This window comes from Oncorhynchus mykiss, chromosome 19, assembly GCF_057628025.1.
Source record: "Oncorhynchus mykiss isolate SJ-2025 chromosome 19, ASM5762802v1, whole genome shotgun sequence".
NCBI classification, from domain to species: domain Eukaryota; kingdom Metazoa; phylum Chordata; class Actinopteri; order Salmoniformes; family Salmonidae; genus Oncorhynchus; species Oncorhynchus mykiss.
The window spans coordinates 8,512,263-8,535,698 of NC_143040.1; the positions used below are offsets into that span (position 1 = coordinate 8,512,263).

Sequence of the window (23,436 nt, forward strand, 5' to 3'; positions counted from 1 at the left end):
GCTTCAAGGGGACTCTAATGGTAGGCTGCAAGGGGACTCTAGTGTAGGCTGCAAGGGGACTCTAATGGTAGGCTGCAAGGGGACTCTAATGGTAGGCTGCAAGGGGACTCTAATGGTAGGCTGCAAGGGGACTCTAATGGCAGGCTTCAAGGGGAATCTAATGGCAGGCTTCAAGGGGACTCTAATGGCAGGCTTCAAGGGGACTCTAATGGCAGGCTTCAAGGGGACTCTAATGGCAGGCTTCAAGGGGACTCTAATGGTAGGCTTCAAGGGGACTCTAATGGTAGGCTTCAAGGGGACTCTAATGGTAGGCTTCAAGGGGACTCTAATGGTAGGCTGCAAGGGGACTCTAATCTTAGGCTGCAAGAGGACTCTAATGGTAGGCTTCAAGGGTAATCTAATGGTAGGCTTCAAGGGGACTCTAATGGTACTGCACCTATAGCTTTTTTAACCTTTATTTAACTACAGTAGTACTGTATATTACTTTATCGCTGACCTCAACCCAGAGTCTCTCAGAGCGTTCACAGTCAACCCACTGACCTCAACCCAGAGTCTCTCAGAGCGTTCACAGTCAGCCCACTGACCTCAACCCAGAGTCTCTCAGAGCGCTCACAGTCAACCCACTGACCTCAACCCAGAGTCTCTCAGAGCGTTCACAGTCAACCCACTGACCTCAACCCAGAGTCTCTCAGAGCGTTCACAGTCAACCCACTGACCTCAACCCAGAGTCTCTCAGAGCGCTCACAGTCAACCCACTGACCTCAACCCAGAGTCTCTCAGAGCGTTCACAGTCAGCCCACTGACCTCAACCCAGAGTCTCTCAGAGCGTTCACAGTCAGCCCACTGACCTCAACCCAGAGTCTCTCAGAGCGTTCACAGTCAGCCCACTGACCTCAACCCAGAGTCTCTCAGAGCGTTCACAGTCAGCCCACTGACCTCAACCCAGAGTCTCTCAGAGCGTTCACAGTCAACTCACTACCACTGCTATTAGATCACAGCAAAATCACAGTCTACCTGAACAGAGCAATACTCAACCATGAGGCAACAAAGCCCAACATACTGTACGCTCCTTTGAAATGCTATAGATGGAAGGAAAGTAGTATAGCAACCAACCAGACAACAATTAGACAACAACAAATGTAATACCGTTTAGACAACTTCCTGGAGAAAACGTTTCACTGAGATAGCGAAGGAGTAAACCTGCCAGTAGAAAGCCTACAGTATATTTGACCTTTCAACTTCCCTATCAAATCTAAACATGTCCAGCAGACATCAGAAACCAGCTCAATGTAATTTAATAATCGATAGAATCTAACCACTTGTGGGAAAATTGTAAAACACTAAACAAACAACAACACGAAGAGTTATGAAGAGAGAGAGAGAGAGAGAAAGACAGAGAGTATAATGTTTACTGTTTTTATTGTTTATTATCTACTTCACTTGCTTTGAAAATGTAAACATATGTTTCCCATGCCAATTAAAGCCCCTTGAATTGAGAGAGAGAGAACAACAAAAAATGTCCAGCAGTCTAATTTAACAACATGTGGGGTTTTATGTGACAATTTGGGAGCATGGTAATATATTCCACTGGGTCGTCATTGACCGAGTACCAATCAGAGCGGTTGCTGGCAGCTTCCTGCACTTTGAGACTTATGACACTCCCCCTCCACCTCCCTGGAGTTTATAACGGCAGGAGGGAGAACCCAATCATTCTAGAGTGTTCTTTCCTGCCTCACAGCTCCAGACCCCCTCCTCACTTTAACACCTAGACAGACCTACTACACCTGTTGCTGTTCTGTTCTTCTCTTCCTCTGTGACAGAGGTCTGTCTGTCACCACTCTGTTGGTCTTTAAATCCTCCTTCATCCGTCCATTTGTCTATCCATCCGTCCATCCAGAAAGAGAGAGAGAGTGACTGGGAGAGACTCCCCATGTTTATGTGAATACCCTGAACAGACTGAACTGACAGACAGACTGACAGACCTGCAACACTATTTGGGACGTTATCTGTTATTCATTTAGGTACGTATGCGTTTATGGTATTTATTAGACTTCCCCCTAGACGCTGCTACTGTAGACTACCGTGTGTTTTATCTTACTGCTGAAAGGTCAACGTGGTTCATCTGACTGACAGTAAGATGCTGTACGGACAGAGAAACGTGTGAGTGTTTGTGTTGTATGTTTGTGTGTTTTCTGAGGTTGTGTAGGTTGATGTCATTTGCGTCGTCACAGATGTGTGTGGGTAGTGTGTGTGTGTGTGTGGGTGTGTAATCTACCTGTGTGCTTGTGATGACATTTGCGTTGTTAAAAAGGTGCATTGAGTTCAAGTTGTGTGTATGTAAGTGTGTGTGTGTGTGTGTGTGTGTGTGTGTGTGTGTGTGTACTCCTTCCATGTGTTGATAGAGCTGCATGTCTTGGCAGTAGGTCTCCAGGGGTTATGTAACAGTGAATACATACCTCCCCAGAATAGCTTAAAGAGAATTGCATGCCTCGGTTTACCCAGCACAACCCAATTTAAACCCACGGGTGCCAATCACAACTGAACCAGGTCAACTTGGTTCGTAACACTTGTATGTAAATGCTGGGGAAATAACTGTACGTTTTCATCGAGATAAAAGTCAAAGACTACAGTATCTTGTTTTGAGTCTCTCTCTCTCTCTCTCTCTCTCTCTCTCTCTCTCTCTCTCTCTCTCTCTCTCTCTCTCTCTCTCTCTCTCTCTCTCTCTCTCTCTCTCTCTCTCTCTCTCTCTCTCTCTCTCTCTCTCTCTCTCTCTCTCTCTCTCTCTCTCTCTCTCTCTCTCTCTCTCTCTCTCTCTCTCTCTCTCTCTCTCTCTCTCTCTCTCTCTCTCTCTCTCTCTCTCTCTCTCTCTCTCTCTCTCTCTCTCTCTCTCTCTCTGCATGGGAAACATGTGTTTACGTTGCCAAAGGGAATAGACACTCAACACAAGGGAAATAAACAAGATAAACTTTAGTAAACACTGATAAAAGTTGTCATTGTCCATTTGGAAGACCCATTTGCGACCAAGCTTTAACTTCCTGACTGATGTCTTGAGATGTTGCTTCAATATATTCACATAATTTTCCTTCCTTTTGTGAAGTGCACCAGTCCCTCCTGCAGTAAACCACCCCCACAACATGATGCTGCCACCCCCGTTCTTCACGGTTGGGATGGTGTTCTTCTGCTTGCAAGCCTCCACCCTTTTCCTCCAAACATAACAATGGTCATTATGGCCAAACAGTTCTATTTTTGTTTCATCAGACCAGAGGACATTTCTCCAAAAAGTACGATCTTTGTCCCATCTGCAGTTGCAAACCGTAGTCTGGCTTTTTATGGCGGTTTTGGAGCAGTGACTAGGCAGTGTGGTGTAGGACAGACAGTATGGTGTAGGACAGACAGTATGGTGTAGGACAGACAGTATGGTGTAGGACAGACAGTATGGTGTAGGACAGACAGTATGGTGTAGGACAGACAGTATGGTGTAGGACAGACAGTATGGTGTAGAACAGACAGTATGGTGTAAGGACAGACAGTATGGTGTAGAACAGACAGTATGGTGTAGGACAGACAGTATGGTGTAGGACAGACAGTATGGTGTAGGACAGACAGTATGATGTAGGACAGACAGTATGGTGTAGGACAGACAGTATGGTGTAGGACAGACAGTATGGTGTAGGACAGACAGTATGGTGTAGGACAGACGTGATATCTTAGACTCAGGTCTTCACATGATTGTATTGTATAACGGTGGCCCTCGCATACACACACTAACCCACACACACACACACACACTAACGCACACACACACACTAACCCACACACACACTAATGCACACACACACATGCACAAACACACACACTAACCCACACACACAAACACTAACCCACATACACACACTAACCCACATACACACACTAACCCACACACACACACTACCCCACATACACACACTAACCCACACACACACACAGAGAGAGTCGGGGAGAACGTTGGAAAACTACTGAGAGACATTCCTGGAGAGTGAGAGGAGACGTGTTGGTATGGCTGTTCAACCAGACTAATTATACCCTGTGACAACACAGACAGAATCATGTTTCAATGCATCACAGAAGTCGACCAATCACACCGTCTATGTAGATAGTTTATCTGAACCTGGTGTAAACTTAGACGAACAAAATAAAGGAAAGAATATTTAAAAAGATATGTTAAGAAATAAATATATGGAGGATTGGAAATGATCCAGACAACAACATTAATTGAAGCCACAATCTAGTTGTCCTATTAAAGTTGATCCACCCACCCCCCTCCCCCCTAACTTATATACTGGGTTGTCAGTATTAAAGTTGATCCTCCCCCCTAACTTATATACTGAGTTGTCAGTATAAAAGTTGATCCACCCACCCCCCTCCCCCCTAACTTATATACTGGGTTGTCAGTATAAAAGTTGATCCACCCACCCCCCTCCCCCCTAACTTATATACTGGGTTGTCAGTATTAAAGTTGATCCACCCACCCCCCCCCCCTGACTTATATACTGAGTTGTCAGTATAAAAGTTGATCCACCCACCCCCCTCCCCCTAACTTATATACTGGGTTGTCAGTATAAAAGTTGATCCACCCACCCCCCTCCCCCCTAACTTATATACTGAGTTGACAAAACATTATGAACACCCTTGACATTTTATTTAACCTTCATTTATCTAGGAAGGTCAGTTAAGGACAAATTCTTATTTACAATGACGGCCTACCCCAGCCTAACCCTACCCCAGCCTATCCCTACCCCAGCCTAACCCTACCCCACGCGTGTGTGCGTGTGTGTGTGTGTGCGTATGTGCGTGCGTGTGCGTGTGTGCGTGCGTGTGCGTGTGCGTGCGTGCGTGTGTGTGTGTGCGTGCGTGTGTGTGTGTACCCTCCTCCTCTCCTTATCTTATCCAGCTGATAGCTCAGAACCAATGAACACACATTCATCATAATGGCATATTATCAGCAGTCCTAGTTAACGACTCAGCTAATGATCTGGAGCTCATTGTGATGACTGTGAAGTAACTAGTTAACGACTCAGCTAATGATCTGGAGCTCATTGTGATGACTGTGAAGTGACTAGATAACGGGCCAGTTTCCCAGACACAGATTCGTCCTAGTTCTGGACACTCAATGGAGAACCTGTATCGGAAAAATATATAACGCTTTTGAGTCCAGGACTTGGATCCATCTGGTGTTTCAGGAAACCACTCCAAAGAGTCTGATATGTAGGTTTTGTTTAAAGGTCTTGTTCAGATGGAAGGCGAAATGGCATTTGAGGTAATGATTCTGGAAAATTCTATGCACCTTCCGCATTGACAATGAATTAGTTAATAAACAATATCTAGGTATGAATCAGCATCCTGCGGCTGAGGTGAGAGAGTGTGTGTGTGTGTGTGTGTGTGTGTGTGTGTGTGTGTGTGTGTGTGTGTGTGTGTGTGTGTGTGTGTGTGTGTGTGAGTGTGTGTGTGTGTGTGTGTGTGTGTGTGTGTGTGTGTGTGTGTGTGTGTGTTCTGTTCTTATAAAATAATTAAAAAGCTTTTATGAGTCACCTAAGTGATGTGTGTAGACCTAAGTGCTAGTCAAGGAAGTGGTTTGTTAGCAGAGCCAGAGTTGGCTTATACCTGTCCTGACGAGAGAGGGCAGGTAAAGGGTCGGAGACAGAGAGTAGAGTTCAAGGGTAGAGGTCAGAGGTCGAAGACGCCTGTCTCTACTAGAACCAGGTGAGACAGTGTCGGCTACATGTATCGGCAAGCCACCGTCCTAACCATTAACAAACCAAGAGAAACCCCTCCCTTTTTTTGACAGAGGGTGACACTGGTTTTGGAAGTAGGAGGTACCGTAGCAGATTCATGAAGTGGAGCCTTGCCCTCCATACCTGGTCGCTAGAACACAGTGAGAGCTGGGAAATCTGCTCCCCAGCTGGACCCTCTAGTCATGTCTACTGAATCAACACCACATTCAGAGAGGAGGAAAGAAAGGAGGAAAGAAAGAAAGAGAGAGAGAGAGAGACAGAGAGACAGAGAGAGGAGAGAGAGAGAGAGAGAGAGAGAGAGAGACAGACAGACAGACAGACAGACAGACAGACAGACAGACAGTCAGACAGACAGAGAGAGAGAGAGAGAGAGGGCGAGAGAGAGACACTTGTGAAAGACCGAGGGAGGAGGAGAGGAACTGGCCAACCCTTAGAGCCTGGTTCCTCTCCAGGTTTCTTCTGTGCTTCTGCATTGCTTGCTGTTTGGGGTTGTAGGCTGGGTTTCTGTACAACACTAAGTGAGATCGGCTGAGGTGAAAATGGCTTCATGAATACCTTGTATTGAATTTGATTGGCTGCAGTTGTGGTCCAGCCGTATAATACTGGGATTGTAGTTCTCTTCTCTACCACTCCTTCTACCCACCGACAGAACGTCTCCTCACATATCCCTCTAGTGTGAAGACAGACAGAAACATAATCCATCCATTCAGATCGACACTGGTAGTAAATATGACAGATCTGAACAGGAGTCCTGGGATTGATAATTACTTAGTCGTCTTCCCTTTAAGATAAATCTCCCTCCCTTTCCTTCCCTTCCTCCCTCCCTCCATCTCCCTTCCCTCCTCCCTCCCTTCCCTACTCCCTCCCTTCCCTCCTCCCACCCTCACTTCCCTCCTCCCTCCCTCATCTCCCCTACAGCCTCAGTCTCACCCCCCTCATCTCCCCTACAGCCCCAGTCTCACCCCCCTCATCTCCCTACAGCCTCAGTCTCACCCCCCTCATCTCCCCTACAGCCCCAGTCTCACCCCCCTCATCTCCCCTACAGCCCCAGTCTCACCCCCCCCCCATCTCCCCTACAGCCCCAGTCTCACCCCCCCCCATCTCCCCTACAGCCCCAGTCTCACCCCCCCCCATCTCCCCTACAGCCCCAGTCTCACCCCCCCCCATCTCCCCTACAGCACCAGTCTCACCCCCCCATCTTCCCTACAGCACCAGTCTCACCCCCCCATCTCCCCTACAGCACCAGTCTCACCCCCCCCCCCATCTCCCCTACAGCCCCAGTCTCACCCCCCCCCCCCCCCCCATCTCCCCTACAGCACCAGTCTCACCCCCCCATCTCCCCTACAGCACCAGTCTCACCCCTGCCCCCCCCCTCATCTCCCCTACAGAAAAACACCTTTTGTTCATTAGAAACTGCTATATTGCTGCTTCAGCAGCACCATAACCTTTGATTACATCTCTAACAGTCCACATCGCATGAACACGACGCATAACTGCCTCAGTGCTAGCTCTGGTCCCATTGTGTGATGACAACGAGGAACGCACGTTAACACCCTGGACCAGAGCTAGCAGGACATAACCTACATCAGGACATAACCTACATCAGGACTTAACCTACATCAGGACATAACCTACATCAGGACTTAACCTACATCAGGACTTAACCTACATCAGAGTTCTTCAATAGTGGGTTGCAGGCCAGATTCATCCCACGGGTGATTTTATTTCGCACTCCAAGTTTTTGTTTTTTGTTTTTTTGTTGTTAATAAACATAAACAACGGTAAAATCACCAGGTTATCAGCCCAGAGGGGTAAAATCACCAGGTTATCAGCTCAGAGGGGTAAAATCACCAGGTTATCAGCCCAGAGGGGTAAAATCACCAGGTTATCAGCCCAGAGGGGTAAAATCACCAGGTTATCAGCTCAGAGGGTTAAAATCACCAGGTTATCAGCCCAGAGGGGTAAAATCACCAGGTTATCAGCCCAGAGGGTTAAAATCACCAGGTTATCAGCCCAGAGGGGTAAAATCACCAGGTTATCAGCCCAGAGGGGTAAAATCACCAGGTTATCAGCTCAGAGGGGTAAAATCACCAGGTTATCAGCCCAGAGGGTTAAAATCACCAGGTTATCAGCCCAGAGGGGTAAAATCACCAGGTTATCAGCCCAGAGGGGTAAAATCACCAGGTTATCAGCCCAGAGGGGTAAAATCACCAGGTTATCAGCTCAGAGGGGTAAAATCACCAGGTTATCAGCCCAGAGGGGTAAAATCACCAGGTTATCAGCCCAGAGGGGTAAAATCACCAGGTTATCAGCCCAGAGGGGTAAAACCACCAGGTTATCAGCCCAGAGGGGTAAAATCACCATGTTATCAGCCCAGAGGGGTAAAATCACCAGGTTATCAGCCCAGAGGGGTAAAATCACCAGGTTATCAGCCCAGAGGGGTAAAATCACCAGGTTATCAGCTCAGAGTGGTAAAATCACCAGGTTATCAGCCCAGAGGGGTAAAATCACCAGGTTATCAGCTCAGAGGGGTAAAATCACCAGGTTATCAGCTCAGAGGGGTAAAATCACCAGGTTATCAGCCCAGAGGGGTAAAATCACCAGGTTATCAGCCCAGAGTGGTAAAATCACCAGGTTATCAGCTCAGAGGGGTAAAATCACCAGGTTATCAGCCCAGATGGGTAAAATCACCAGGTTATCAGCTCAGAGTGGTAAAATCACCAGGTTATCAGCTCAGAGGGTTAAAATCACCAGGTTATCAGCTCAGAGTGGTAAAATCACCAGGTTATCAGCCCAGAGTGGTAAAATCACCAGGTTATCAGCCCAGAGTGGTAAAATCACCAGGTTATCAGCTCAGAGTGGTAAAATCACCAGGTTATCAGCTCAGAGGGGTAAAATCACCAGGTTATCAGCCCAGAGGGGTAAAATCACCAGGTTATCAGCCCAGAGGGGTAAAATCACCAGGTTATCAGCTCAGAGTGACTGTATTGGAAGACATCTGTTCCCACACACTGTAAACAGAGAGACACGTCCCCGTATCTCAATGTCATCAAGGTTTGGAAATGATTCTGTGTTTTGTCAAGCGTTGTCTCTGTTTGGGGTTGTTGGCGGTCAGTTTGCAGTGGACACGTTATTTATAATTATGCTCCGCATCCCACGACCATCTGCTGAAGAAAAACAATGAGTCCCGTGGCTGAATGGAGCACTGACCTACACAGCCAATGTAACTTCTCCATTGTCCCTCAACCAGGCTGTCATGTCATTGGGGAGCACTGACCTACACAGCCAATGCAACTTCTCCATTGTCCCTCAACCAGGCTGTCATGTCATTGACAAGCCACACCAGTAGTAACAACAGTAGACGATGGTAATGTTATCTCAACGTTTAGCCAAAGAAGTGGCTAAGCTAGATTTAACTGAGCAAAACCGTTTCAACCGGTCTAATGTAAGAGTTGTGACTGAGTTCATTCTCACCTGGGCAGCGTCGTACCCATAGGTTTCTATGGTGGGAGCCAGAGCCCAGTGGGAACCCACCGTCACCTATAGAGGGTGCTGTTGTGACTACTGTAGAGACCATTGGACAGGCCTCTATATACACCAATATACTTCTACCTGAACCTGAACACCACAACAGGCCTCTATATACACCAATACACTTCTACCTGAACCTGAACACCACAACAGGCCTCTATATACACCAATACACTTCTACCTGAACACCACAACAGGCCTCTATATACACCAATACACTTCTACCTGAACCTGAACACCACAACAGGCCTCTATATACACCAATACACTTCTACCTGAACCTGAACACCACAACAGGCCTCTATATACACCAATACACTTCTACCTGAACCTGAACACCACAACAGGCCTCTATATACACCAATACACTTCTACCTGAACACCACAACAGGCCTCTATATACACCAATACACTTCTACCTGAACACCACAACAGGCCTCTATATACACCAATACACTTCTACCTGAACCTGAACACCACAACAGGCCTCTATATACACCAATACACTTCTACCTGAACCTGAACACCACAACAGGCCTCTATATACACCAATACACTTCTACCTGAACCTGAACACCACAACAGGCCTCTATATACACCAATACACTTCTACCTAAACACCACAACAGGCCTCTATATACACCAATACACTTCTACCTGAACCTGAACACCACAACAGGCCTCTATATACACCAATACACTTCTACCTGAACCTGAACACCACAACAGGCCTCTATATACACCAATACACTTCTACCTGAACCTGAACACCACAACAGGCCTCTATATACACCAATACACTTCTACCTAAACACCACAACAGGCCTCTATATACACCAATACACTTCTACCTGAACACCACAACAGGCCTCTATATACACCAATACACTTCTACCTGAACACCACAACAGGCCTCTATATACACCAATACACTTCTACCTGAACCTGAACACCACAACAGGCCTCTATATACACCAATACACTTCTACCTGAACACCACAACAGGCCTCTATATACACCAATACACTTCTACCTGAACACCACAACAGGCCTCTATATACACCAATACACTTCTACCTGAACACCACAACAGGCCTCTATATACACCAATACACTTCTACCTGAACCTGAACACCACAACAGGCCTCTATATACACCAATACACTTCTACCTGAACCTGAACACCACAACAGGCCTCTATATACACCAATACACTTCTACCTGAACCTGAACACCACAACAGGCCTCTATATACACCAATACACTTCTACCTAAACACCACAAGAGGCCTCTATATACACCAATACACTTCTACCTGAACCTGAACACCACAACAGGCCTCTATATACACCAATACACTTCTACCTAAACACCACAACAGGCCTCTATATACACCAATACACTTCTACCTGAACACCACAACAGGCCTCTATATACACCAATACACTTCTACCTGAACACCACAACAGGCCTCTATATACACCAATACACTTCTACCTGAACACCACAACAGGCCTCTATATACACCAATACACTTCTACCTGAACCTGAACACCACAACAGGCCTCTATATACACCAATACACTTCTACCTGAACACCACAACAGGCCTCTATATACACCAATACACTTCTACCTGAACACCACAACAGGCCTCTATATACACCAATACACTTCTACCTGAACCTGAACACCACAACAGGCCTCTATATACACCAATACACTTCTACCTGAACACCACAACAGGCCTCTATATACACCAATACACTTCTACCTGAACACCACAACAGGCCTCTATATACACCAATACACTTCTACCTGAACACCACAACAGGCCTCTATATACACCAATACACTTCTACCTGAACACCACAACAGGCCTCTATATACACCAATACACTTCTACCTGAACCTGAACACCACAACAGGCCTCTATATACACCAATACACTTCTACCTGCCGCCAGTTAAATCCTCCATGATCAACCACTCACCAGAAAACACTATGTACATGGCAACAAGTCTTTGCTCACCTCCCGAGGTTTCGGTCCATAAAACCTTGGGGGCCTCGTTCCCTGAAGAAGAGGGGGCCGGCGGACATTTTGTCAACGATGCTCAGCGCTGCCGGGTGAGACCCCGCCCATCTCTCCCCCACTCCCTCGTTCACGCCCCCCTCCCCCCACTCCCTCCTACACGCCCCCCACACTCCCTCCTTCACGCCCCCACCCCCCCACTCCCTCCTTCAACCCCCCCCCCTCCATCCTACACCCCCCCCACACTCCCTCCTCACCCCCCCCTCCATGACCAGTCAGCGCCCTCCACTCCCTCCTTCATGCCCCCCCCCCTCCATGACCAGTCAGCGCCTAACATCAGAGTAAATAGCTTTTTTATTTTTGTTCTTCCTACATCCTTTCTTTCTTTCTCTCCACTTCCTCTCCTCCTTGTCCCTGTATCAGCTGATCATGGACTGGCTTCCTGTCGTTGAGTTCCTTGTTTATTTATTAGTTGTTTGTTTATTGTAATTGAGCTTGACAGGATGCACGTGGTGAATGTTCCTCAGCGATCAACTATGTTGTCATGTGGTTCTGTTAAGATGTCAGTTCTATTTGTGCAACTCCCCCCTCTGCTTACCCTCCCTCAGCCCCATCCCAACGCCCCCCTCTGCTTACCCTCCCTCAGCCCCATCCCAACGCCCCCCTCTGCCTACCCTCCCTCAGCCCCATCCCAACACCCCCTCTCCTTACTCTACCTCAGCCCCATCCCAACACCCCCTCTCCTTACCCTCCCTCAGCCCCATCCCAACACCCCCCTCTGCCTACCCTCCCTCAGCCCCATCCCAAAACCCCTCTGTTTTACAGTCATGAGATTATTGGAAGTGTTCCTATGGTATATCTATGTATCTATATGTATATTCTGAACTTTCCCTTCCTTTCTTTGATCCTGTCTTCTCTGCTGTTTGCATGGTAGTGTACAGCAGGAATGGTCAACTCAGGGTTGGGCTCCATTCCATTTCAACTACAGTCCATTCAGGAAGTACCCTGAAATTCCAATTCCAATTATCTTCAATGCTTTTCAACTAGGAATATTTGGAATTGGAATGGACTTTACTTCTGGAATTGACTGTAATTGTAATGGAATTGAGCCCTAACCCTGTCCAGGCCAACCGTCCTCCTGGAGAGCTAGGGATCCTGCAGAGGCTGCAGTAGAGAGGAGGGATGGGCAAGCCTGATGTACATTCAATGTATGTACATCTCCCCCAATGCCTGAAACCTTCGTCCTTCTTTGTCCTTTTTCCTTTGTTTACAGATATCTCTCTCTCTCTCTCTCTCTCTCTCTCTCTCTCTCTCTCTCTCTCTCTCTCTCTCTCTCTCTCTCCCTCTCTCCCTCTCTCTCTCTCTCTCTCTCTCTCTCTCTCCCTCTCTCTCTCTCTCTAGTTGAACAATCATTTGCTTCAGTGAGAAGAGGAAGGAGAACAAGGTTAAAATGTCTCTGAACGTTCCGGGCCTGATCGTCATGGCGATCTTCTACTTGCTGATCCTAGGCACGGGGATCTGGGCCTCGATGCGCTCCAAGAAGGTGGAGAGGAAGTGTACAGGGTCGGACGGGATGGAGATCACGCTGCTCGCTGGACGCAACATCAACCTGTTGGTGGGGATCTTCACTCTGACTGGTAAGCAGCCAATCAGATTGGGTCTTGTAGAGACCATGCCCAATATACTGGTCGGAATCATCACACTGATTGGTGGGATGGAGGGAAAGAGGAAGGGAAAGAGGGAAAGAGGGAGGGAGGGAAGGAGACAGGGAGGGAAAGAGGAAGGGAAAGAGGGAGGGAGGGAAGGATGGAGGGAAAGAGGAAGGGAAAGAGGGAGGGAGGGAAGGAGAGAGGGAGGGAGGGAAAGAGGGGAGGAGGGAAGGATGGCGGGAAAGAGGAAGGGAAAGAGGGAAAGAGGGGGGGAGGGAAGGAGAGAGGGAGGGAAAGAGGGAGGGAAAGAGGAAGGGAAAGAGGAAGGGAGGGAAGGAGAGAAGGAGACAGGGAGGGAAAGAGGAAGGGAAAGAGGAAGGGAAAGAGGAAGGGAGGGAGGGAAAGATGGAGGGAAAGAGGAAGGGAAAGAGGGAAAGAGGGGGGAGGGAAGGAGAGAGGGAGGGAGGGAAAGAGGGGGGGAGGGAAGGATGGAGAGAAAGAGGAAGGGAAAGGGGGGGGAGGGAAGGATGGAGGGAAAGAGGAAGGGAAAGAGGGAGGGAGGGAAGGATGGAGGGAAAGAGGAAGGGAAAGAGGGAAAGGGGGGGGGAGGAGGGAAGGAGAGAGGGAGGGAGGGAGGGAAAGAGGGAGGGAGGGAAGGATGGAGGGAAAGAGGAAGGGAAAGAGGGAAAGAGGGGGGATGGAAGGAGGGAAGGAGAGAGGGAGCGAAAGAGGGAGGGGGGAAAGAGGGAGGGAGGGAAGGAGGGAAGGAGAGAGGGAGGGAAAGAGGGAGGGAGGGAGGGAAAGAGGGAAAGAGGGAGGGAAGGAGAGAGGGAGGGAAGGAGGGAAGGAGAGAGGGAGGGAGGGAGGGAAAGAGGGAAAGAGAGAGGGAAGGAGAGAGGGAGGGAGATTGCAGCATAGAAATAGAAACGACATGAAGGATCAGTTTATTCTGAGAGCTTTTACACAAATAAACAACAACCAATGGGTCAACTGCATATCTGTTTACGAGCCCTGGGGGAAGTGTTGAATATCAGATGTCTTTAGACTGCATGCCTACTGGACGCCACTAAACATCTGTTGACTTGTCACTGACAGCTTGTTGATAGTTAGTTGAGCGTCTACAGTGGGACTCTCAGAAGTAGGTGTTACTGCATTGGTATGTATTGGCCCATGTTTATGTGTGTTTTTCTCTCTCTCTCTCTCTATCTCGCTCTCTCTCTCTTTCCCTCTCTCTCTCTCCCTCCCTCCCTCCCTCTCTTTCCCTCTCCCCCTCCCTCCCTCCCTCCCTCTCTTTCCCTCACTCTCTTTCCCTCCCTCCCTCCCTCCCTCCCTACCTTTCCTTCTCCCCCTCTCCTCCCTACAGCTACGTGGGTTGGAGGAGGGTTTATCCTGGGTATAGCGGAGGCTGTCTACAACCCTACCCTGGGTCTGGTCTGGGCTCTGATGCCAGTCCCCTACATACTCACCTTCTTCCTGGGTGAGTCATATGACCTCTAACCTCTAACCCCACGGTCTGATCCTGGTACTAATAGCTGATATGAGCTGTATATACGGAAGAGGGGGCAAATTTTAGACGTACCTTCACCTCATCCACTCTAGCACTAACCCTTCTGTTACCCAGTAACACAGTTATAAACACACCTGTGTGCTATGAGGTCATCTGGAAAGGTGCTCAGCAGGCCGAAACAGGATATGTGTTATGAAACAGTAGAGTGAGGTACTAAAGCTAAGATATGTTCTCTGCCCTTATCGACTGCGGCACTCTGGTCTAAAGTAGTGCACTACATAGGGAATAGGGCTCTGGTCTAAAGTAGTCCACTATATAGGGAATAGGGCTCTGGTCTAAAGTAGTGCACTATATAGGGAATAGGGCTCTGGTCTAAAGTAGTCCACTATATAGGGAATAGGGCTCTGGACTTCGGGCTAGAAGTCTTATTGGCCCCTGGTCTAAAGTAGTGCACTATATAGGGAATAGGGCTCTGGTCTAAAGTAGTGCACTATATAGGGAATAGGGCTCTGGTCTAAAGTAGTGCACTATATAGGGAATAGGGCTCTGGTCAACAGTAGTGCACTATATAGGGAATAGGGCTCTGGTCTAAAGTAGTCCACTATATAGGGAATAGGGCTCTGGTCTAAAGTAGTGCACTATATAGGGAATAGGGATCTGGTCAACAGTAGTACACTATATATTAGTGCACTATATGTGTGTATCAAGAATGGTCCACCACCTAAAGGACATCCACCCCTATGGGCCCTGGTCAAACTACATCCTACTCCCCTATGGGCCCTGGTCAAACTACACCCTACTCCCCTATGGGCCCTGGTCAAACTACACCCTACTCCCCTATGGGCCCTGGTCAAACTACACCCTATTCCCCGATGGGCCCTGGTCAAACTTCACCCTACTCCCCTATGGGCCCTGGTCAAACTACACCCTACTCCCCTATGGGCCCTGGTCAAACTACACCCTGCTTCCCTCTGGGCCCTGGTCAAACTACACCCTATTCCCCGATGGGCCCTGGTCAAACTTCACCCTACTCCCCTATGGGCCCTGGTCAAACTACACCCTGCTTCCCTCTGGGCCCTGGTCAAACTACACCCTACTCCCCTATGGGCCCTGGTCAAACTACACCCTGCTTCCCTATTGGCCCTGGTCAAACTACACCCTGCTTCCCTATTGGCCCTGGTCAAACTACACCCTACTCCCCTATGGGCCCTGGTCAAACTACACCCTACTCCCCTATGGGCCCTGGTCAAACTACACCCTACTCCCCTATGGGCCCTGGTCAGGGAATAGGGTGCCATTTGGAACGTGACCTTTGTGTAACTGGATCGCTGGAGCAGAATGCTCCCAACTGGGCCGTGAGTGTCCTACACACACACACACGCACGCACGCACGCACACACACACACACACGCACACACACACGCACACACACACGCGAATGAAACAGCTGTCCTTGCACGTAACCAACAAAAGAACACAGTAGTAAAGTGAGAGGGAAATGATTTGTCATAGTTATGGGCTATGGGGTGAGTGGTGGGGGGCAAGGGTTTATGTGTGTGTGTGTGTGTGTTTTTATTTTTTTATTTTATTTTTTTAAATCAAATCAAATTTTATTTGTCACATACACATGGTTAGCAGATGTTAATGCGAGTGTAGCGAAATGCTTGTGCTTCTAGTTCCGACAATGCAGTAATAACCAACAAGTAATCTAACTAACAATTCCAAAACTACTGTCTTATACACAGTGTAAGGGGATAAAGAATATGTACATAAAGATATATGGATGAGTGATGGTACAGAGCAGCATAGGCAATATACAGTAGATGGTATTGAGTACAGTATATACATATGAGATGAGTATGTAAACAAAGTGGCATAGTTAAAGTGGCTGGTGATACATGTATTACATAAAGATGCAGTAGATGATATAGAGTACAGTATATACATATACATATGAGATGAATAATGTAGGGTATGTAAACATTATATTAGGTAGCATTGTTTAAAGTGGCTAGTGATATATTTTACATCATTTCCCATTAATTCCCATTATTAAAGTGGCTGGAGTTGAGTCAGTGTGTTGGCAGCAGCCACTCAATGTTAGTGATGGCTGTTTAACAGTCTGATGGCCTTGAGATAGAAGCTGTTTTTCAGTCTTTCGGTCCCTGCTTTGATGCACCTGTACTGACCTCGCCTTCTGGATGATAGCGGGGTGAACAGGCAGTGGCTCGGGTGGTTGTTGTCCTTGATGATCTTTATGGCCTTCCTGTAACATCGGGTGGTGTAGGTGTCCTGGAGGGCAGGTAGTTTGCCCCCGGTGATGCGTTGTGCAGACCTCACTACCCTCTGGAGAGCCTTACGGTTGTGGGCGGAGCAGTTGCCGTACCAGGCGGTGATACAGCCCGCCAGGATGCTCTCGATTGTGCATCTGTAGAAGTTTGTGAGTGCTTATGGTGACAAGCCGAATTTCTTCAGCCTCCTGAGGTTGAAGAGGCGCTGCTGCGCCTTCTTCACAATGCTGTCTGTGTGAGTGGATCAATTCAGTTTGTCTGTGATGTGTATGCCGAGGAACTTAAAACTTACTACCCTCTCCACTACTGTTCCATCGATGTGGATAGGTAGGTGTTCCCTATGCTGTTTCCTGAAGTCCACAATCATCTCCTTAGTTTTGTTGACGTTGAGTGTGAGGTTTTTTCCTGACACCACACTCCGAGGGTCCTCACCTCCTCCCTGTAGGCCGTCTCGTCGTTGTTGGTAATCAAGCCTACCACTGTTGTGTCGTCCGCAAACTTGATGATTGAGTTGGAGGCGTGCGTGGCCACGCAGTCGTGGGTGAAAAGGGAGTACAGGAGAGGGCTCAGAACGCACCCTTGTGGGGCCCCAGTGTTGAGGATCAGCGGGGTGGAGATGTTGTTGCCTACCCTCACCACCTGGGGGCGGCCCGTCAGGAAGTCCAGTACCCAGTTGCACAGGGCGGGGTCGAGACCCAGGGTCTCGAGCTTGATGACGAGCTTGGAGGGTACTATGGTGTTGAATGCCGAGCTGTAGTCGATGAACAGCATTCTCACATAGGTATTCCTCTTGTCCAGATGGGTTAGGGCAGTGTGCAGTGTGGTTGAGATTGCATCGTCTGTGGACCTATTTGGGCGGTAAGCAAATTGGAGTGGGTCTAGGGTGTCAGGTAGGGTGGAGGTGATATGGTCCTTGACTAGTCTCTCAAAGCACTTCATGATGACGGAAGTGAGTGCTACGGGGCGGTAGTCGTTTAGCTCAGTTACCTTAGCTTTCTTGGGAACAGGAACAATGGTGGCCCTCTTGAAGCATGTGGGAACAGCAGACTGGTATAGGGATTGATTGAATATGTCCGTAAACACACCGGCCAGTTGGTCTGCGCATGCTCTGAGGGCGCGGCTGGGGATGCCGTCTGGGCCTGCAGCCTTGCGAGGGTTGACACGTTTAAATGTTTTACTCACCTCGGCTGCAGTGAAGGAGAGTCTGCATGTTTTCTTTGCAGGCCGTGTCAGTGGCACTGTATTGTCCTCAAAGCGGGCAAAAAAGTTATTTAGTCTGCCTGGGAGCAAGACATCCTGGTCCGTGACTGGGCTGGTTTTCTTCTTGTAGTCCGTGATTGACTGTAGACCCTGCCACATACCTCTTGTGTCTGAGCCGTTGAATTGAGATTCTACTTTGTCTCTATACTGACGCTTAGCTTGTTTGATAGCCTTGCGGAGGGAATAGCTGCACTGTTTGTATTCGGTCATGTTACCAGTCACCTTGCCCTGATTAAAAGCAGTGGTTCGCGCTTTCAGTTTCACGCGAATGCTGCCATCAATCCACGGTTTCTGGTTAGGGAATGTTTTAATCGTTGCTATGGGAACGACATCTTCAACGCACGTTCTAATGAACTCGCACACCGAATCAGCGTATTCGTCAATGTTGTTATCTGACGCAATACGAAACATATCCCAGTCCACGTGATGGAAGCAGTCTTGGAGTGTGGAATCAGCTTGGTCGGACCAGCGTTGGACAGACCTCAGCGTGGGAGCTTCTTGTTTTAGTTTCTGTCTGTAGGCAGGGATCAGCAAAATGGAGTCATGGTCAGCTTTTCCGAAAGGAGGGCGGGGCTGGGCCTTATATGCGTCGCGGAAGTTAGAATAACAAAGTTCGTTCAGAGCCATCGATGTGTCTGCTTGGGGGGGAATATATACGTCTGTGATTATAATCGAAGATAATTCTCTTGGTAGATAATGCGGTCGACATTTGATTGTGAGGAATTCTAAATCAGGTGAACAGAAGGACTTGAGTTCCTGTATGTTGTTGTGACCACACCACGTCTCGTTAGCCATAAGGCATACGCCTCCGCCCCTCTTCTTACCAGAAAGATGTTTGTTTCTGTCGGCGCGATGCGTGGAGAAACCCGCTGGCTGCACCGCCTCCGATAGCGTCTCTCCAGTGAGCCATGTTTCCGTGAAGCAAAGAACGTTACAGTCTCTGATGTCCCTCTGGAATGCTACCCTTGCTTGGATTTCATCAACCTTGTTGTCAAGAGACTGGACATTGGCGAGAAGAATGCTAGGGAGTGGTGCACGATGTGCCCGTCTCCGGAGTCTGACCAGAAGTCCGCCTCGTTTCCCTCTTTTACGGAGTCGTTTTTTTGGGTCGCCGGCTGGGATCCATTCCGTTGTCCTGGTTGAAAGGCAGAACACAGAATCCGCTTCGCGAAAATCATATTTTTGGTTGTACTGATGGTGAGTTGACGCTGATCTTATATTCAGTAGTTCTTCTCGACTGTATGTAATGAAACCTAAGATTACCTGGGGTACTAATGTAAGAAATAACACGTAAAAAAACAAAAAACTGCATAGTTTCCTAGGAACACGAAGCGAGGCGGCCATCTCTGTCGGCGCCATGGCAACCACCAAGTGTGTGTGTGTGTGTGTGTGTGTGTGTGTGTGTGTGTGTGTGTGTTTAGCGTTTTGTCAAGCGTAGCTTTGATTGGAAATCAGGAAACGTAACATGATCCCCTTGGTGTTGTTTGGATCCATTGTTTATCCGCTCGGCTGGCAATAACAGAAACAGGTGTTGTGTTATCAGAGGTCAACACCTGTTTGTTTTCAGTTTCCTATGTTTTATTATCCCTCCTCTCTCTCCCCCCTCCATCCCCCTCTTCCTCTCTCTCCCCCCTCCATCCCTCGCTTCCTCTCTCTCCCCCTCCATCCCCCTCTTCCTCTCTCTCCGCCTCTTCCTCTCTCTCCTCTCTCTCTCTTCCCCATCCATCCCCCTCCTCTCTCCCCCATCCTCTCTCCCCCCTCCATCCCCCTCCTCCTCTCTCTCACCCTCTATTCCCCTCCTCCTCTCTCTCCCCCCCTCTATCCCCCTCCTCCTCTCTCTCCCCCCCTCCATCTCCATACTCCTCTCTCTCCCCCCCTCTATCCCCCTCCTCCTCTCTCTCCCCCTCTATCCCCCTCCTCCTCTCTCTCCCCCTCTATCCCCCTCCTCTCTCTCCCCCCTCCATCCCCCCCTCCTCCTCTATCCCCCTCCTCCTCTCTCTCACCCTCTATCCCCCTCCTCCTCTCTCTCACCCTCTATTCCCCTCCTCCTCTCTCTCCCCCTCAATCTCCATATTCCTCTCTCTCCCCCTCTATCCCCCTCCTCCTCTCTCTCCCCCTCTATCCCCCTCTCTCTCTCCCCCCCTCTATCCCCCTCCTCCTCTCTCTCCCCCCTCCATACTCCTCTCTCTCCCCCTCAATCTCCATATTCCTCTCTCTCCCCCTCTATCCCCCTCCTCCTCTCTCTCCCCCTCTATCCCCCTCTCTCTCTCCCCCCCTCTATCCCCCTCCTCCTCTCTCTCCCCCTCCATCCCCCTCCTCCTCTCTCTCCCCTCCATCCCCCTCCTCCTCTCTCTCCCCACTCCATACTCCTCTCTCTCTTTTCTCTCTTTTCTGACGCAGGTGGTTTTTTCTTCGCCAAGCCAATGAGGGAAAACAAGTACGTGACAATGATGGATCCGTTCCAGATAAAGTATGGCAACGTCCTGAGCAGCCTGCTCATCTTCCCAGCGCTCATTGCAGACGTCCTGTGGGTCGCTAGGACGCTGGTCAGCCTAGGTAACCAACTGATTCAATCTTTTATTGTGGACCAAGAATGACCAACTGATACAACGTTTGAATGTTGCCTAGGTAACCAACTGGTCCTGCAGTACAGTATGTTCTCCAACCCTCGACACACACACACACACACACACACAACTACACACAACTACACACAGACACAGACACGCACGCACACACACACACACACACAATCTCTGAAGGGGCTAAAGAAAATATAAAAAAGAGATACTCCTCGACATCAGAGGTCAAACATTTAAATAGAAGTTCAAGTCAAAGGTCAAGAGCAGAGGTCAAAAGGTCACAGGCAGGCTGAAAAACCTAGTAGTCAGCGATGTGGTGATCTGACACTTTTCTGTTTAAGGACGTAGGTGCGTCTTGGCCAGGAGGGCAGGGCCGTGCTGGGGGCGGGGCCGAGCTGGGCGGGGCCATGCTGGGGGCGGGGCCGAGCTGGGTAGGGCGGGGCCGAGCTGGGTGGGGCCGTGCTGGGGGCGGGGCCGAGCTGGGTGGGGCCGTGCTGGGGGCGGGGCCGAGCTGGGCGGGCCGAGCTGGGTAGGGCGGGGCCGAGCTGGGTAGGGCGGGGCCGAGCTGGGTGGGGCCGTGCTGGGTAGGGTGGGGCCGAGCTGGGTAGGGCGGGGCCGAGCTGGGTGGGGCCGTGCTGGGGGCGGGGCCGAGCTGACCCTGGCCCTGATTGGAGGGAGGTAGACCTGGATTTACTCATGTTTATCTACTTATTGATTCATTATTTTCTCTATTTATTTATTTTTTTTAAACATTTATTTGTGCATTATTATTATTTAATATTATTTAGTTCCTTAGTTCTTAATAGTTATGATGTCACCTGATGATGGTGATTTATGATGAATCTTCGAGTGAGAGAAGCAACTCAGAGACTCAGTAGGCTTCTTCCGATATGAGCAGTTTTGCTTTCTTCGGTTTTAAAAAATATACATTTTGGCCTGTTGCTTGACCATTGCTCTTCGGTTGCATCAATGGACAGACAGTATGTATGTGGACAGGCGCGTTCTGTCTCCTAGAGATGAATGTACTTTGGTGCGAAAAGTGCAAATCAATCCCAGAGCAACAGCAAAGGACCTTGTGAAGATGCTGGAGGAAACAGGTACAAAAGTATCTATATCCACAGTAAAAGGAGTCCTATATCGACAAAACCTGAAAGGCCACTCAGCAAGGAAGAAGCCACTGCTCCAAAACCGCAATAAAAAGCCAGACTACGGTTTGCAACTACATGATGGGATGGGGACAAAGATCGGACTTTTAGAGAAATGTCCTCTGCTATGATGAAACTGTTTGGCCATAATGACCATCGATATGTTTGGAGGAAAAAGGGGGAGGCTTGCAAGCCGAAGAACACCATCCCAACCGTGAAGCACGGGGGTGGCAGAAATCATGTTGTGGGGGTGGTTTGCTGCAGGAGATGGTATCATGAGGCAGGAAAATGATATATATTGAAGCAACATCTCAAGACATCAGTCAGGAATTTAAAGCTTGGTCGCAAATGGGTCTTCCAAATGGACAATGACCCCAAGCATACTTCCAAAGTTGTGGCAAAATGGCTTAAGGACATTAAAGTCAAGGTATTGGAGTGGCCATCACAAAGCCCTGAGCAAGGAGGCCTTCAAACCTGACTCAGTTACACCAGCTCTGTCAGGAGGAATGGGCCAAAATTCACCCAACTTACCGTGGGAAGCTTGTGGAAGGCTACCCAAAACGTTTGACCCAAGTTGAACAATTTAAACGCAATGCTACCAAATACTAATTGAGTGTATGTAAACGTCTGACCCACTGGGAATGTGATGAAAGAAATAAAAGCTGAAATAAATAATTTTCTCTACTATTATTCTGACATTTCACATTCTTAATTAAAATAAAGTGGTGATCCTAATTGACCTAAGACAGGGAGTTTTTACAAGGATTAAATGTCCGGAATTATGACAAACTGAGTTTAAATGTATTTGGCTAAGGTGTATGTAAACTTCCGACTTCAACTGTATGTATATAAAAAAGTTACATTTAGAATATGTACTGTTAATAGTATATAGCAATAGAAAAGTATTATAGTGTACTTGACCAGGCTCACCACTGTTTCTATGATATTACTTTAGTATTTGCAGTACATTTATGCAGTATTAGAACCAGCATTTAGTCTCCAGAAGAAGAAGCAGAGTGGTTCATCTATACAGCAGTAGGTTATCAGCCAATCACTGATAACGGTCTGTGAACATTCTATTGCTGATGATGCGTGTTCTGAGTGTTCCGTAGCTCAGTGTTCTGAGTGTTCTGTAGCTCAGTGTTCTGAGTGTTCTGTAGCTCAGTGTTCTGAGTGTTCCGTAGCTCAGTGTTCCGTAGCTCAGTGTTCTGAGTGTTCCGTAGCTCAGTGTTCTGAGTGTTCCGTAGCTCAGTGTTCCGTAGCTCAGTGTTCTGAGTGTTCCGTAGCTCAGTGTTCCATAGCTCAGTGTTCTGAGTGTTCCGTAGCTCAGTGTTCCGTAGCTCAGTGTTCTGAGTGTTCCGAGCTCAGTGTTCCGTAGCTCAGTGTTCTGAGTGTTCCGTAGCTCAGTGTTCCGTAGCTCAGTGTTCCGTTGCCCTCCCTGTGTGCTGCAGGTGGCACTATGAGTGTGATTCTGGACCTGCCCTATGTCTACTCCATCTGTATCAGCTCTGTGGTGGCCATCATCTACACTCTACTGGGAGGACTCTACTCTGTAGCCTACACCGATGTCATCCAGCTCATCCTCATCTTCCTCAGTCTGGTGAGTGACAGGTGGCCATTTTGAATCCAATCCAACTTTATTTGAAGAATATTTCAGCCTGATGAT

General features: G+C 48.5%; 1 protein-coding gene across 6 annotated transcripts in view; it reads left to right on the forward strand.

Moving 5' to 3' along the window:
* Positions 1–1,683: 1,683 nt before the first annotated feature.
* LOC110497258 (high affinity choline transporter 1) overlaps positions 1,684–23,436 on the forward strand; it is a 35,832-nt gene continuing 14,079 nt past the window's right edge. The window contains exons 1-6 of one of the 6 annotated variants that reach the window (XM_090210023.1): positions 11,051–11,431; positions 12,271–12,544; positions 12,738–12,973; positions 14,349–14,462; positions 20,444–20,599; positions 23,222–23,370. In XM_090210023.1, coding sequence (XP_090066149.1) covers positions 12,787–12,973; positions 14,349–14,462; positions 20,444–20,599; positions 23,222–23,370 — 606 coding nt within the window. In that variant the 5' untranslated portion in view covers positions 11,051–11,431; positions 12,271–12,544; positions 12,738–12,786. Of the gene's footprint in view, positions 2,022–11,050; positions 11,432–12,171; positions 12,545–12,737; positions 12,974–14,348; positions 14,463–20,443; positions 20,600–23,221; positions 23,371–23,436 lie in introns of those variants that run through there. The other 5 variants (XM_090210026.1, XM_090210021.1, XM_090210025.1 and 2 more) reach the window with 5 other exon arrangements.